At 36.6% G+C, this 13,143-nt stretch overlaps 1 protein-coding gene and 1 long non-coding RNA gene across 3 annotated transcripts; one reads left to right on the forward strand and one right to left on the reverse strand.

The window, feature by feature from the left end:
- Positions 1-575: 575 nt before the first annotated feature.
- snx12 (sorting nexin 12) lies at positions 576-8,130 on the forward strand. 2 transcript variants are annotated; one of them, XM_026938848.3, is made up of 6 exons: positions 577-939; positions 3,660-3,755; positions 4,474-4,598; positions 5,569-5,659; positions 6,637-6,647; positions 7,312-8,130. In XM_026938848.3, exons 1-5 carry the CDS (start codon positions 772-774, stop codon positions 6,640-6,642), a joined length of 486 nt encoding a protein of 161 aa, XP_026794649.1. In that variant the 5' UTR covers positions 577-771; the 3' UTR covers positions 6,643-6,647; positions 7,312-8,130. The 2 variants fall into 2 exon arrangements, with proteins under 2 accessions (XP_053096184.1, XP_026794649.1); XM_053240209.1 differs by lacking the exon at positions 6,637-6,647 and having other exon boundaries at positions 576-939.
- Positions 8,131-8,807: 677 nt separating this feature from the next.
- LOC117599122 (uncharacterized) lies at positions 8,808-13,054 on the reverse strand. Its single transcript, XR_004579548.2, has 3 exons — positions 12,988-13,054; positions 9,782-9,835; positions 8,808-9,683 (listed from the first exon to the last, which is right to left on the reverse strand). It is a non-coding gene; the product is annotated as an uncharacterized LOC117599122 (long non-coding RNA).
- Between the last annotated feature and the right edge of the window lie 89 nt (positions 13,055-13,143).

Genomic DNA, 13,143 nt, shown 5'->3' on the forward strand with positions numbered 1-13,143 from the left:
CATTGAACTACTGACCTTCTGTGCTGCCACTACATTGCATTTAAATGTATATAAACACATTCAGGTCTATCTGTGTTTTATTAGACTAGTGTTTTACAAACCAGTCCTCGGGGACCCCAGCCCATATTTGTGCTCCTAACACACCCTGGGAAGGAAAAAACCTAGACAGCAGGTTGATTTATTACATGAAACCTGAACACTCATGCATGTTCTCTATCATTAAATGAAACTCCTGAATTTATAAATGCTTAGGAAAGTTAACATCTTTGAAGATCAGTATATATTACAATATACAATCTTATAATCTTGTTTATAATAACACTATGATTATTGGTGTACGCAATGAAGTAGATTTTGTACCACACGAAAAGCTTGTTGACTTCCAAAGATTTGGTTTTCCATCTCAAATTCTTGGTAATGTCTCGACTATGAACGTGATAGGCTTAAATCCCGCCCACTTCGCCATGTTTCCGTATCCTATTGGCTCAGGATATGTCAGTTATTGTGAACGCAGGCTTCTGATTGGCTGTGATGGGGCTCGGGGGTTGATCCGTGCGGGCGTTGCGATTTCTAGAACACTGCAAAAAAAAAAAAAAATCTCACACGGTCGGAGGGATTTCCTGTGCTGTTGCTGAGCTGCAAAAAAATTTGCGAAGGCTTCATCTAAGGGCGTCTCGGTGTCTGTTTTTTCCTGATTTAATGTCTTAGTAAAGAAACACTTACTGTGCGTGTCCTAGACTACATCCTGAAGTAGCTAGCTAGCCAGTAATAATGACGTCTGAAGCCACTGTGGCCGACACTCGCCGGTTAAACTCCAAGCCGCAGGACCTGACGGACGCTTACGGACCTCCGAGTAATTTTCTGGAAATTGACGTCTACGATCCGCAGACTATCGGAGTCGGGCGGAACCGGTTCACCACTTACGAGGTCCGGATGCGGGTACGTTGGTGTTCATGGAGGGAATGGAGCTGAAGCTGGAGTGTGTTTGGGTTAACGGCAGTAAGTTGGTTAGCAGAGAGAGAGAGAGAGAGAGAGAGAGGGCTGGAATGTGGCTCGGCCTAAACTGCTACATAGCTACATAGCTAGTGGGTTAGCTGCTGGCTAAAGGACGCGGAATAGTTATAACATTTAGTGAAATTTCCACACTTTTTGTTATTTAGTCCCGGTTCAGCTGTAGCTGTCAGTGTAGCGTACAGTTTGTGCTTTATTTCTTCCTTTAGCTAAGCTGCTAGCTATGCGCTGTTGCTCTCTGACAGTCCGTTAGCTGGTTAGCGTTAGCTGGTTAGCTGGTTAGCGCCATAACCCGAGTCTGATTAATTCATTAAGCTGAAGACTCGTGACCACAAACCAGCGAGGAGCATGAAGCAGGAAAACACAGACATCCACCCCAAAGTGCACAAAGCCTCATCAACCATTACATCTGCATAGAATAGTTACTAAAAATAAATAAAAACATGACGCGTACATGTTTATACTAAAAACAAATAAATAAAAACATGACGTGTACATGTTTATACAAAAAAAATAGATAAAAACATGATATACATGTTTATTCTAAAAAAAAAATAATTAAAACATGATCTATACATGTTTATACTAAAAAAAACATGTATACATGTTTATACTAAAAAAGAAAGGCTATTTATAAAAATATAAAAACATGATGTGTACATGTTTAGATTGAAAAAAAGTACAAACGAGAAAGTATGCAAAAGGTTATTAAAACATCTATATGTACACAGTTCAAAAAATAAATACAAAAAAGATTATTTATTAAAAAAATAAATAAAAACATGATATACATGTTTATACTATAAAAAGTACAAAAAGTAAGACAAAAACAGTACATTATACTAAAAAAGAAAGATTATTTATAGAAATAAATAAAAACAAGATATATACATGTTTATACTAAAAAACATACAAACAGGAAAGTATGCAATTGGTTATTTTAAAAAAACAATATGTACATAGTTTATACTCAAAGAAATAAAAAGGTTATTTATAAAAATAAAAACATGATATATACAGCATAAAAGCTGACTAGAATTTATCTATAGTTTCTGCTCAGAAAAGAAATGCAAATCAAAAATTATTAAAAAAGCATATTTTTAAAAAACATAACACATGTACGTACACGTAGTTTGCCTCATTTTTTTTACTAAGAAAATAGAAAGAAAGAAAATTTCACAATCTTAATACTGAATGTGGGTGTGTCCTGCAACACACAATACAAGACCGGAGATAAAGTCAGTTTTTTTTTTAAAGACCTCTAAACCTACTAAGTTATTACAGAATATTCATATCGCATTCAGAAAAGTGTACACAAACTTGTGCACACGACTGTATATATTTTAAACATATACACATTGGTTTCTTTACAGTAAGCTCATAGTCTAAAATGTCCCTTTTCTTACTAACAGCACAATTTTAGGGGCAGGTTTACATACTTATTTCTCTGTTCGAAACGTTAGAATAATAGTAGAATAATGACAATTAGTCAAATGTTTCGATATGTTTTATCTTGATAGAAATCCAGTGTACCTAGACATATGTACTCCTATTGTTTGACAGTATTACTGTCACATAGTTTGTTAATGAAACTGAGAGCATCCAGCTGAAGATCAGGTATGGCTTTTCTTTTCTCACCGAAGCTTAAATGTGTCTTCATGAAGTGCACTAGACCTGATGACAAAGCTTTACCAACAGACGAGTACAGGGAAACAGTATACAGTGTTCATACTTTAGTAATTGGCAGGCAGTTGGATCAAGAACAAATATGACCTTTTTAAAACCACTTATTGTATTCACGTTTATGTTCATTCCACAAAGTAACTTTATGAGGGGAAAAGTAACAGATTCTGAGATAAAAGTGCATGCTGGTGAGTTACGATACCATCACTGGTAATGTGTTAAGCAGATAAGCAACAGGTTTAAAAAATAAAAAAAAACTTCAAAGCTCTGATTTAATTAAACACAGCATTAGAGATGAAATTCCAAAATGTGTTATTGTGCATACAGCATTTTGACGTCAGCATTGTTTTGTGTGTGTGTGTGTGTGTGTGTGTGTGTTTAACTCTTTTTGTGGTGCCTGTGTTCCGTATTTAATTTATTTGTGATGTCACTGTCCACAGTCGTGGTTAATGGCTCATATGAAAGTAGACACTCAGCGCTTTAAGATTTTGCAGTTTCTCCTAAGTATTTCTTTGTTTACCTTGCCTACTAGGCTTAAATGTTATTATTTTATTGTGGCAGTTGTACACAGTGTTTTATTATCAAAAAAGCTTTCGTTGCGCTGTTTTATCTCTATACCAGTGTTATTGTGGAGAGGTGTGAATTGTTTGCCCAGCAGGGAGCTCACACCCCTCCATCACCCATTTCCCATCACCCTGCTCACAAGCAACTAAATATAGAATCATGATACTCTACATACAGAAACCCAACAGTGTGCTGACTAAGCTTATAAAAGACTCGCGGTTATAAAATCATTCATTTGTTTATACTGATTGAAAATGTCCGATAAGTCGAACGCCAGTGTACTGCGAGAAAGGGTTAACAAAGCCAGCATATAATTTTGAAATCGAGCATCCCCAGCTTGAGCTAAAAAACCAGGCTTTGACAAAGTGATAACCAAAAAACCTTGTGTGTTTTGTAAACAGACCAACCTCCCCATTTTCAAGCTGAAAGAATCTTGTGTACGAAGAAGGTACAGCGACTTTGAGTGGCTGAAAAATGAGCTGGAAAGAGACAGTAAGGTAAGTTCTTAAATAAATAGAAATGCAAGTGATGACAAGAAAATTGTCGCATTTTTCTTAACTGTATGTTTAAATATGTGCAATAAGTGGGCTCTTTTTATACGCGTAATGTATGGATAAAGGTTTTGCTCTGCTGCTTTCATTAATTTAGAAGTATTAGAGCAGAGATGCAGCTAATAAAGTAAGGGAATTAATATAATGTGGTGTATAATTCCAAGAATGAAAACTGTGATTGTTAAAGCTGAATTTTGGTGCTCTATTGGTGATACACTTGGTTAAAGTACTATTTAGCATCACAAATGCACAACTGCAAGGTTTGAGCTTGAAGCCTAAGAGATTGCAGCTCCTCAGGGTGTATTTAGCCAAATTCCTGTCCTCCCAGTTTTTGTCAACCTCGTAGTTAGGGTGGCTGTAAGACATCACGTGAATTGTCTGCTACTGGCAGTTAGAAAAGGAAGCGATCACGCTGGCAATCAGCTATAAGTAAGAAGTGTGCAATGGAGCGGTCACTGTGTTTAGGACAAATAAAAAATGGTTTTAAAATATCACTCTCAGTTGCTTATAGGTGCTGATGAGTGGTTTGGTTAGGTTTTCGTTATGTTTTCACCACCTTCCCTTTTTTCTTTCTTTTTTCTTTTCTTTTTCTTTCTTTTTTTTTTTTTTTTCTTCCAATGTGGTTTGACTGGAGTTGAAACACACACATATCACTGTCTCGTAGATCGTCGTGCCTCCTCTGCCTGGGAAAGCACTGAAGAGACAGCTCCCTTTCCGTGGAGATGAGGGAATATTCGAGGAGTCGTTCATTGAAGAGAGGAGAGTCGGACTTGAACAGTTCATCAACAGGTTAGCTGACGAGACGACACAATGTTAGACAAAAAACCACCGCTGTGAAAAACTTCATAAGGAAGGGTTGAATATAACAAACAATACTGAAGTTTGAACCGTAAAACAGTTCTCTCAATATCGTGGAGTTTTTGTGGAGGATTTCGTAGTTCGTATGTAATTTTAAAGGCCGTGGCAACACACTTTCAATTGTAAAAATGTATTTGGGATACTGAATATGCGTCAGTAAGCATTTGCCAATGTTAGATACAAAAAAAAATGATTAAACTATGATTTAATTATAGCTAAAAGTTAGAAAAACTAATTTTCTGTCTATTCATGACTGTGCTGATGCTAGAAAAGTGTGAATGAATGACGGAGCAGAGCTTTCTCAGTGAACATTGTAAAATATGGTAAAATTGCAGTTTGCGTGCACTTCACTGATCAGCAGAGTGTGCGGAAGCCGTGCACATCACATCTGGCTTAATGAAATGGATTAAAATGATCTTTACTACTTTCATTAAACTGCCTACAATCACACAGCATTGAGCAGCTTATTAACTGTTTAGGATCGTTAGTCTTGTCAGTGACGCTCAGCAAGATCAGATGAACTTTTTCATATTAGACTGTTTGAGAGATTTCATCACTGATCTTGTCTTTTCAATGAGACCATGTATAAGTGATAAGTATTATAAAAAATGGGTTTAATAGATAAAATATTAAGGTACCTTAACTTTTGCAGCCACTCTGCTAATTCACATTCCTTTCATCATTTATATTTAAAAAAAAAAAAAAACTTGCACACATAAAACTCTTCATTAAAATAAAAATGCACCTCAACCAGATATTGTATATTGTGTGAGAAAACGGCAGAAAAAATTCAGAAATGTCTGAATTCATCACAGAAATTAGAGCTAATAATAAGAAGCTAATAATGAAAATTTGTTGCCATTTGTCCAAAAAGGTTTTTTTCTCTTTCTTCCCTTTTCAGAATTGCTGGTCATCCCTTGGCTCAGAACGAGCGCTGTCTTCACATGTTCCTGCAGGAGGAGAGCATCGATCGCAACTACATCCCTGGAAAAGTACGGCAGTAGGGCTTTACAAAAGCGGGACTCGGGGCGGGTTCTTCTTTCTCCTGTTCTCAACTTCTATTCCCAGTCATCTGCAAAACAGTGCAGAGTAACGTTTATTTTTGCACCAAGTAAAGCTAGATGCATCATAAAACAATGCAGGACTTGAATCTATTGGCCAGATGATGTTTTGTACACGTGTCTGAGAGTTGCTCTTTACACACACAGTGTATTTGTTTTACATCTATACAATGTACTTCTTAGAGTGTGTGTGTGTGTGTGTGTTCATTATTATATGATCATACCTGAACGCTGTAGCAGTAAACAAAGATGGTTGGCGCATGTCTTTGTCCTCTCAGGCAGATGTTCGGGCCAGCACTAGGAGAATGGAGAGCGCGTTCCAGTAGAAATTCATAAGTGCTTACTTTTACTCTAAAGAACATGTAGAAATAGCAAGCCGAGATTATGTATTGCATGTGTGACACGTGGTACTCAAATCTAAAATATTAGAATCACAGTTCTCGCTATACAAGTATTGCAATTACTGATCAAACCATGTAAGGACTTAGCATTCCGCACTGATAAGATGAAAGTGTTCTGTGTGTGCATCTTAGTCAGAGAGCATTATGGGATTTTTAATTTTTTTTTTCCCCAAGAATTTAAAGGAATGTACCCATGGTTATGTGGTATCAGACGACAGCTGCTTGAACTATGTAATAGTTACGGTATTGTGAAAGAGTCAAACATCGCTTCCTAGAGGACAAAGTATTTGCCAACTTTGTAAAAGTTGTCCTGCCAAAGTCGAGTCATTTTCCTCAGAATGACTATATTTGTTCTCTTCCTGTGTTAATCGATCTGTGCCTGTGACGTTTGTCTGTAAATAAAGTATAACAAAATAGTGAGTGCTGTTGAGTGGAGATTTACTGCAAGCAGAAATCATTTACTGAGTCGTTTTCCTCTTACCTTATTTATTCTCTCTTCTATTTTAGGTATGAATGAAGTAAGTTTTTGGGGTTTTTCTTCACTTTGAAAATCATAATGTTGTAAATTATTGTTGGGGAAACCCAATGTCTGCATGAATCCTAATTCTGTTCTAATGCTATTGTAAAGAAACGCATACTCATCAGCCATACTGACAGCAGGCGCTGTGATTTCCGTCCTCCTTTTTGCTTTGCTAATTATTTCTGCTTCTCATATCAGTTGATGGCAGCTAATAAAAAGACTAGGTTTTTTTTTTTTTTTTTTTTCCCTTTTTTTTTTTTTTTTTTTTTGCAAGTTGTTTTGCATGTCTTGATTGCATGAATGTTACATCAGGTAAGTTTTTATTTGTTTATTTCTTTTTAAAGAGCAGATAGGTTATGCTTGGCTTTTCTATTTTTATTTCCATGTGTCATTTACAGCGCCACAGTCGCCAGCTCTGCATTAACTTGAATTACTTTAATCGCTAAAAATGCACAATTCAAACTAATACTATGTGGTATGTGGGACCTGTTGATAAATGTATGCTTATAAGTAAATAAGCGTTTGCTTAGTCAGTGTCAGTCTGACAAGTATGCTAGGTTGTTCTCATAAGCAGCGTTTATTTATTTATTTCTGTTACTGTCATGAGAACATGTACTCCTGCAGGTGTCATGTCATTATGTCTTTTTCACTTGTATTCTCAGATGCTACAGTAAGACTAAGGCGCCTCCTCCTCTCAGAAGACTGCCTCATCTCTGTGCTTATACTTGCCTAGCACGCTTACTCAGGTGCTCTTAAAGAAAACACTGAACCCAATTCGAGAAACAACAGTCCTGATCGTTTTGCTGTCCACACTTTATTTTCTTTAAAAAAAAACATTCTTAGTGCTAAATCATTTAGAGGCCCAACAATAATGACTTGAATAGACTGCACGAGTATCTCACATTGCATGAATGATTTATTTCTTGAAGTGCCAGAAGTGTCATGTCAATTCACGGTAAGGAACATTCTGTAGTAAGTAGCTCAGTCCCTGGAGTCTGTCTTTCCCCTGGTCATGTACATCAGCATTCATTAAGCCTTATTTACTGCATATTTCAAGATGATATATAAAATGTGTTCAAGATGTAGCAAGGCAGACGTGAGGTGTGAAATTGGGACCACACATCATTCCTGTTCGACATTCCATTTACACACCTTCCGAACAATTACATATTTTTTTGTTTTGTTTTTTTTTTTTAAATCAAAGAGTAGAGTGTTGCAGCATTGTGTGTTTTCTTGGCTTCTCTATATGTTGGTGTTGGATCACTGCGGTTGGGACTGTACACCTTCAATCACAATGAAAATCACTGAGGTCCACTGTCCCTCTGACATCCTTATCAAGATTATTTCTTGTTTTTATAAATTTATAATATTGCTGATTCAAAACTATATACATTTAACTTGTACAAGTGTCGTAGTTCTTCATTTTCATGAATTGTCCTGTCATTCCTGCCCCTTGAATTAAACTCCCTCTGCCTGCTTTACTCCAACTAGATAAAGTTGTATTTTATTTGTTCTGTGGTTTTCACTTCATAACAGCATGTTAGTGTTGTTTTTTTGTTTTTTTTTAAGCAAGCATATTTTAGTGGTTGCTGTTGAAACAAGTCTCTTTTTTGTGGCTGTGGAGTACTTTTAAAAAAAACTATCTAAATCTAAAAACTGTGACACTGGCAACCCTGCCATTAACAGTCCTGTCCTCTGCTCCTTCACTGAAAATGTTCATAGAGCAGTGTGATTCCTGTCCCAAATGTACTTATATTAGCGCTTGTTGTAGTTCCCTGCTTTGACCACTTCGATAATAACTCTATGGAGCTAAATGGGGCAGTGAGCACGCTGCCCCCTGTTTGTGTAACATCTAAGAGAGTGGCCAAATTAATGGAACATCAACTTATATCAGTCAAAAAGCAACTTCTTTTAAAAAAAAAAAAAAAAAATCCATTGTCCACTCAGATCATTAATATTTCAATGAAATTTAAAATGCGTGGAATTTTGATTGTGAATGATGACTTTATGAAGATTAATGTTAAATGCCTATATATGTATATAGACTCGCAGTTATATATATTAACTAACAGCAAATCCAAATTGATTAAAGAAAAAATAACGGTAACATATATGTCAGTCGGGTCTGTGGTCATATCTAACATCTGTACAACTCAAATGACATCTATGAGAGGTATATTATTCTTATGCTCATTATGCAGGCTTTATGAAAAAGTAAAAGTAGCTTGTGTTACAGAGTTATAAGTAAGGAGTAAAAGATGATGGGGTGTGCTGTTAGGAAAATAATCAATAACGGGGTGGTTTGATGGACTGACATGAAGCAGAGTTACTGTTACTACCGTAAAGTCGATTATATTAACAGTTACATTTTTGTTAAATGTATTAAATGTAACAGTTACATTTTTGTTATTCACTAAAGAAATCGTTTATAGTTATACTTATTGCTGTGGAACATCTGTGGGACAAGTTCCTTCCTGTAGTCACTTATTTTATAGCAGCTATTAACAGTTAACTATTAACAGTTCACTCATCTGCCTCTCTTTTTTTTCTTTGTTGAAGTTAATAAGACAAAAAATGCAGCTTGTCATATTAGAGAGAAACTGGTTGCAGAACAGTTACTGACTGTTACAAAGTGCTGGTCTTGGAGACTCCTTCCATAAATGTTTAATAAACGTGTCCTTACAGAAAACCTCACCACAATGACAATGGTGATAAAACTCTGTGATGGTGAGAAGCTGAGGAACATTACCACCCTGAAGTGGATTGTTTTCCTATAACAGCATATCCCAGTGTTCTATTCTTCTTATACCACAGCAATTTGCCAACAGTTAATTTTTTTAATTATTAATGAACGATACATCATGATTTTTAATAATTTATAGTTACATTTAATGGTGTGAAACATCCACAAGACAAGTTAGCTCCTGTTATTACTTACGTTATAGCAGCTGTTACAGTCGATCCTTCACAGCAAGTCTTTGTCTCTCTCTCTCTCTCTCTCTCTCTCTCGATCTCTCTCTCTTTCTCGATCTCTCTGTTTAAGACAAAAAAAATGAGCTTGACATGTTACTTAGAAACTGGAAAGCGTAAAAATCCTCTGTCCTGAAGACTTTCCTGTGGCGGAAAACTTACTGACAGTTAAAGCACCAACCCTGGAGACTCCTTCCATAAATGTTCAGTAGACATCTGCTTGGAGAAAGATTCAACATGTCAATGAACATACATTTTTCTTTGTTAAATAACAACATGTTTTAATTTTAATTATTAGCCACAGATTATGTAGATCATCCACCATACAAGTTCCTGTGAATTAGCTGTTCCTATAGAAAATACCTTAGAAACAAGTGCATTGATATAAACTTGTGATGTGAATTACAGCCAGAACTATTGTCAGAGCTGCTGTTATAGAAAGTTAATTAACACCTTCTGACCAATCAGATTCGAGAATTCTACAGCACTGTGGTATAAAGCATAGGATGCTACTATATACAGTATATACAGTAGGCTGCTATATAAAAAAGCAGGAAATAACTGTGACTACTGATAATTAGCAGTGAGAAATGGTCACCACCCAAATAATACCTGATCAACGGTGGACCAACCTGAGTGCTTGAGCATAGTAACAATTTTGCTACAGTCAGTCATTCTATATTTCTAAGTTACTGTATATCAACTATATGGCCAAATATCTACCTAATAAATTGGTCAGTGAGGGACGGTATGGTGTAGGTGTACCTAATAAACTGGAAACATGATTTTCATGAATTATTTGAAAACACTGTGATTTGGCTCATTTGGGAAATATGACTGTCATTACAGAGATTATGGAAATGTAATATTTTTGCATGCATGTACTGTAGTTTTTCAGAGCTGTAGTTTTCATCTTGGCCGCCAGATGGCAGTGTTTATATGAAATGATTTACTGCACAGCGTGTGACGCAACTTGTGCATAAAATTGCAGTCTAACGCAACCTTTAAGGAGAATTACACAATATTATGATACATATGATATACATATGATACATGCTCGCTTTTTCTCATTTGAAAAAAAAATAGGCAAAAAACAGTACCCAAAAGACTAAAATAGATTTTAGTTGTTTTATTCTCCTTCTCTGTCCTGAGCCTCTAAAAGCGACCATCCATTCTCTGTACTGCTTATCCTACACCGGGTCACAGGGTAACATGGAGCCTATCCCAGGGGCCCCGGGGCACAAGGTGGGGGACACCCTGGATGGGGTGCCAGTCCATCGCAGGGCACAATCGCACACAGACAATTTAGAGATGCCAGCCAGTCCTCGACGCACGTCTTTGGACTGGTGGAGGAAACCGGAGTACCCGGAGGAAACCCCTGAAGCACAGGGAGAACATGTGATCTCCACACACACAGGGCGGAGGTGGGAATTGAACCCCAAGTGTTTTAGGCTACTATGTAGGCTAAATGGTCAAACAGAGTTTAAGTCATGGCATAAAGATCACACATTTCTTTCCTTTCCAACAAAGAGCAAAGTATTGTTACACTTTCAATCACAGCCCTTGCTGAATGTTTGGTTACATGCTGAATGTTCATTCTCACATATCCACATGGGGTGTGGTACATTTGTGCATAACGCATGACTGACACATTAAGCCATGGAGTGGAAGTTATACGTGGGATCTGTTTGAGGCTTATACATACTGACACATCATATCCAAGTCAAAGAGCATGTGGTTTTTACTGACCACGACTCTTCGGCCTCTCTGTCCAAACCCTGATGAAGAGACTAACATTGTGGGACAAAACTTTATTTATAGAAGTTTATAAGGGCCTTTGTTCACAGTGGATGAGATCACAGGCTGTAAAGCTGTATCCCCTAAAGGTACATTGTTTTTACTGATGGGGAAATAGACAGAGATTAAGGAAGGAATGGGTTTCCATATATAGACTTTAGTATGGTCGAAAATCACTAGAAAACCACTTTACATTCTTGGTACACTTCACACAGGGCCACTGAGTTCACAATTCCATGATTAGTGTTTATTGTATTAAGCTTGACAGCAACACAGGAGTAGACACACTATGGTCCACCATCCTGGGTCAGCCCATTAAGAAGTTTCCACTAGTAAAGCTTCTTTTCTTTTGTTGGAGTGCTGCCCAGCATGCATTTATGCATACAAACTCAGACAAAGTATGCTTTTGTAGTCCCAAAAATACCACAAAGCAAACAGGAAAATGTGTGTATTTTCACACACAGAGCAAATAGCTGGAACAAACACGTATTCAAGGATTTTACAGTATAAATAATGTTACTTTATTCTCACGCATACTTAACGCACAACAGAAATATACACAATATACCAGGTATAGCCGTGTGAACCATGTGAAAAATGGCACACATATTTCTGCACAATGGCACACATATTTCTGTACATCAAACGGAGAAAATAAAACGGCAGTTAGGTACACTGAACTTGCTTTAATCAGTAGGGTACCATCTACAGTAATGAGTTGTGACACCACAGTTCCAACAAGAAGTTAATTTTTTTTAAAAAGAAATTGCAACATTGCTGCCAAAGTGTGCACTTTGTTTGCACGCACCAAACATTTGCTACAATTTTAACTCCCTTTACATTAATTACAGAGAAATACTACAGTATTTTTGGCTACACTTATTTCCTGAACCCTTTCCTATTTCATTAGAGCAGTTATCATTTATATGTAATGTATTTGTATATATAAATATTGTTATACTGTATGATGTACAGTAATATGAAATGGGAAAAATAATCTATGACAGCCCTATCAAACTGAGAACCCACCCAAATAATATCAGCTTAGCAGTGGTTCTGCAGTGATTTCTTTCTACTAATGGGCTCACAAATTGTGTCATTAAAAAATATAAAAAATAAAATATATATAAATATATATATATAAATGTATAAAAATTGTATTACAGTATTTACTGAAAATTGCCCTTGTGTCAGTCTTCATGCATTTATATATTGTTAGTCAAACAAACAAGCAAAACAAATTTATACAGTTCTAGGGTATAAAATGATTAAAATTAAAGTACAGATACAAATCTCTGCCGTATATTCTTAAGAATAATGTGAATAATATTAAGAAGGAGACATCACAATGGCACAGCAGGTAACTCCAGGATCTCCAGTTTGATCCGGAGCTTGGGTTACTGTCTGTGTGGATGTTCTCCCAGTGTCTGTGTGGCTTTTTCTCTGGGTTCTCCATGTGGATTGGTAATACTAACTTTCCCTGTGTGTGTGTGTGTGTGTGTGTGTGTGTGTGTGTGCATGTGGATGGTGCCCTACAGTGGCCTGGCATCCCATCCGGCGTGTACTCCTACCTCACACCCAGTGTTCCTTGTATTCACTACAGATTTACCATGATCCTGCCGAGGATAAAGTAGTTACTGAAGAAGAAAAAGAAGAAGAAGAAGAAGAAGATCACTCCATAGTAACTGCAATTTTTTAAAGTAAATTTTAGATCCTAAAATATCACA

Source organism: Pangasianodon hypophthalmus, chromosome 15 (assembly GCF_027358585.1).
Source record: "Pangasianodon hypophthalmus isolate fPanHyp1 chromosome 15, fPanHyp1.pri, whole genome shotgun sequence".
NCBI lineage: Eukaryota > Metazoa > Chordata > Actinopteri > Siluriformes > Pangasiidae > Pangasianodon > Pangasianodon hypophthalmus.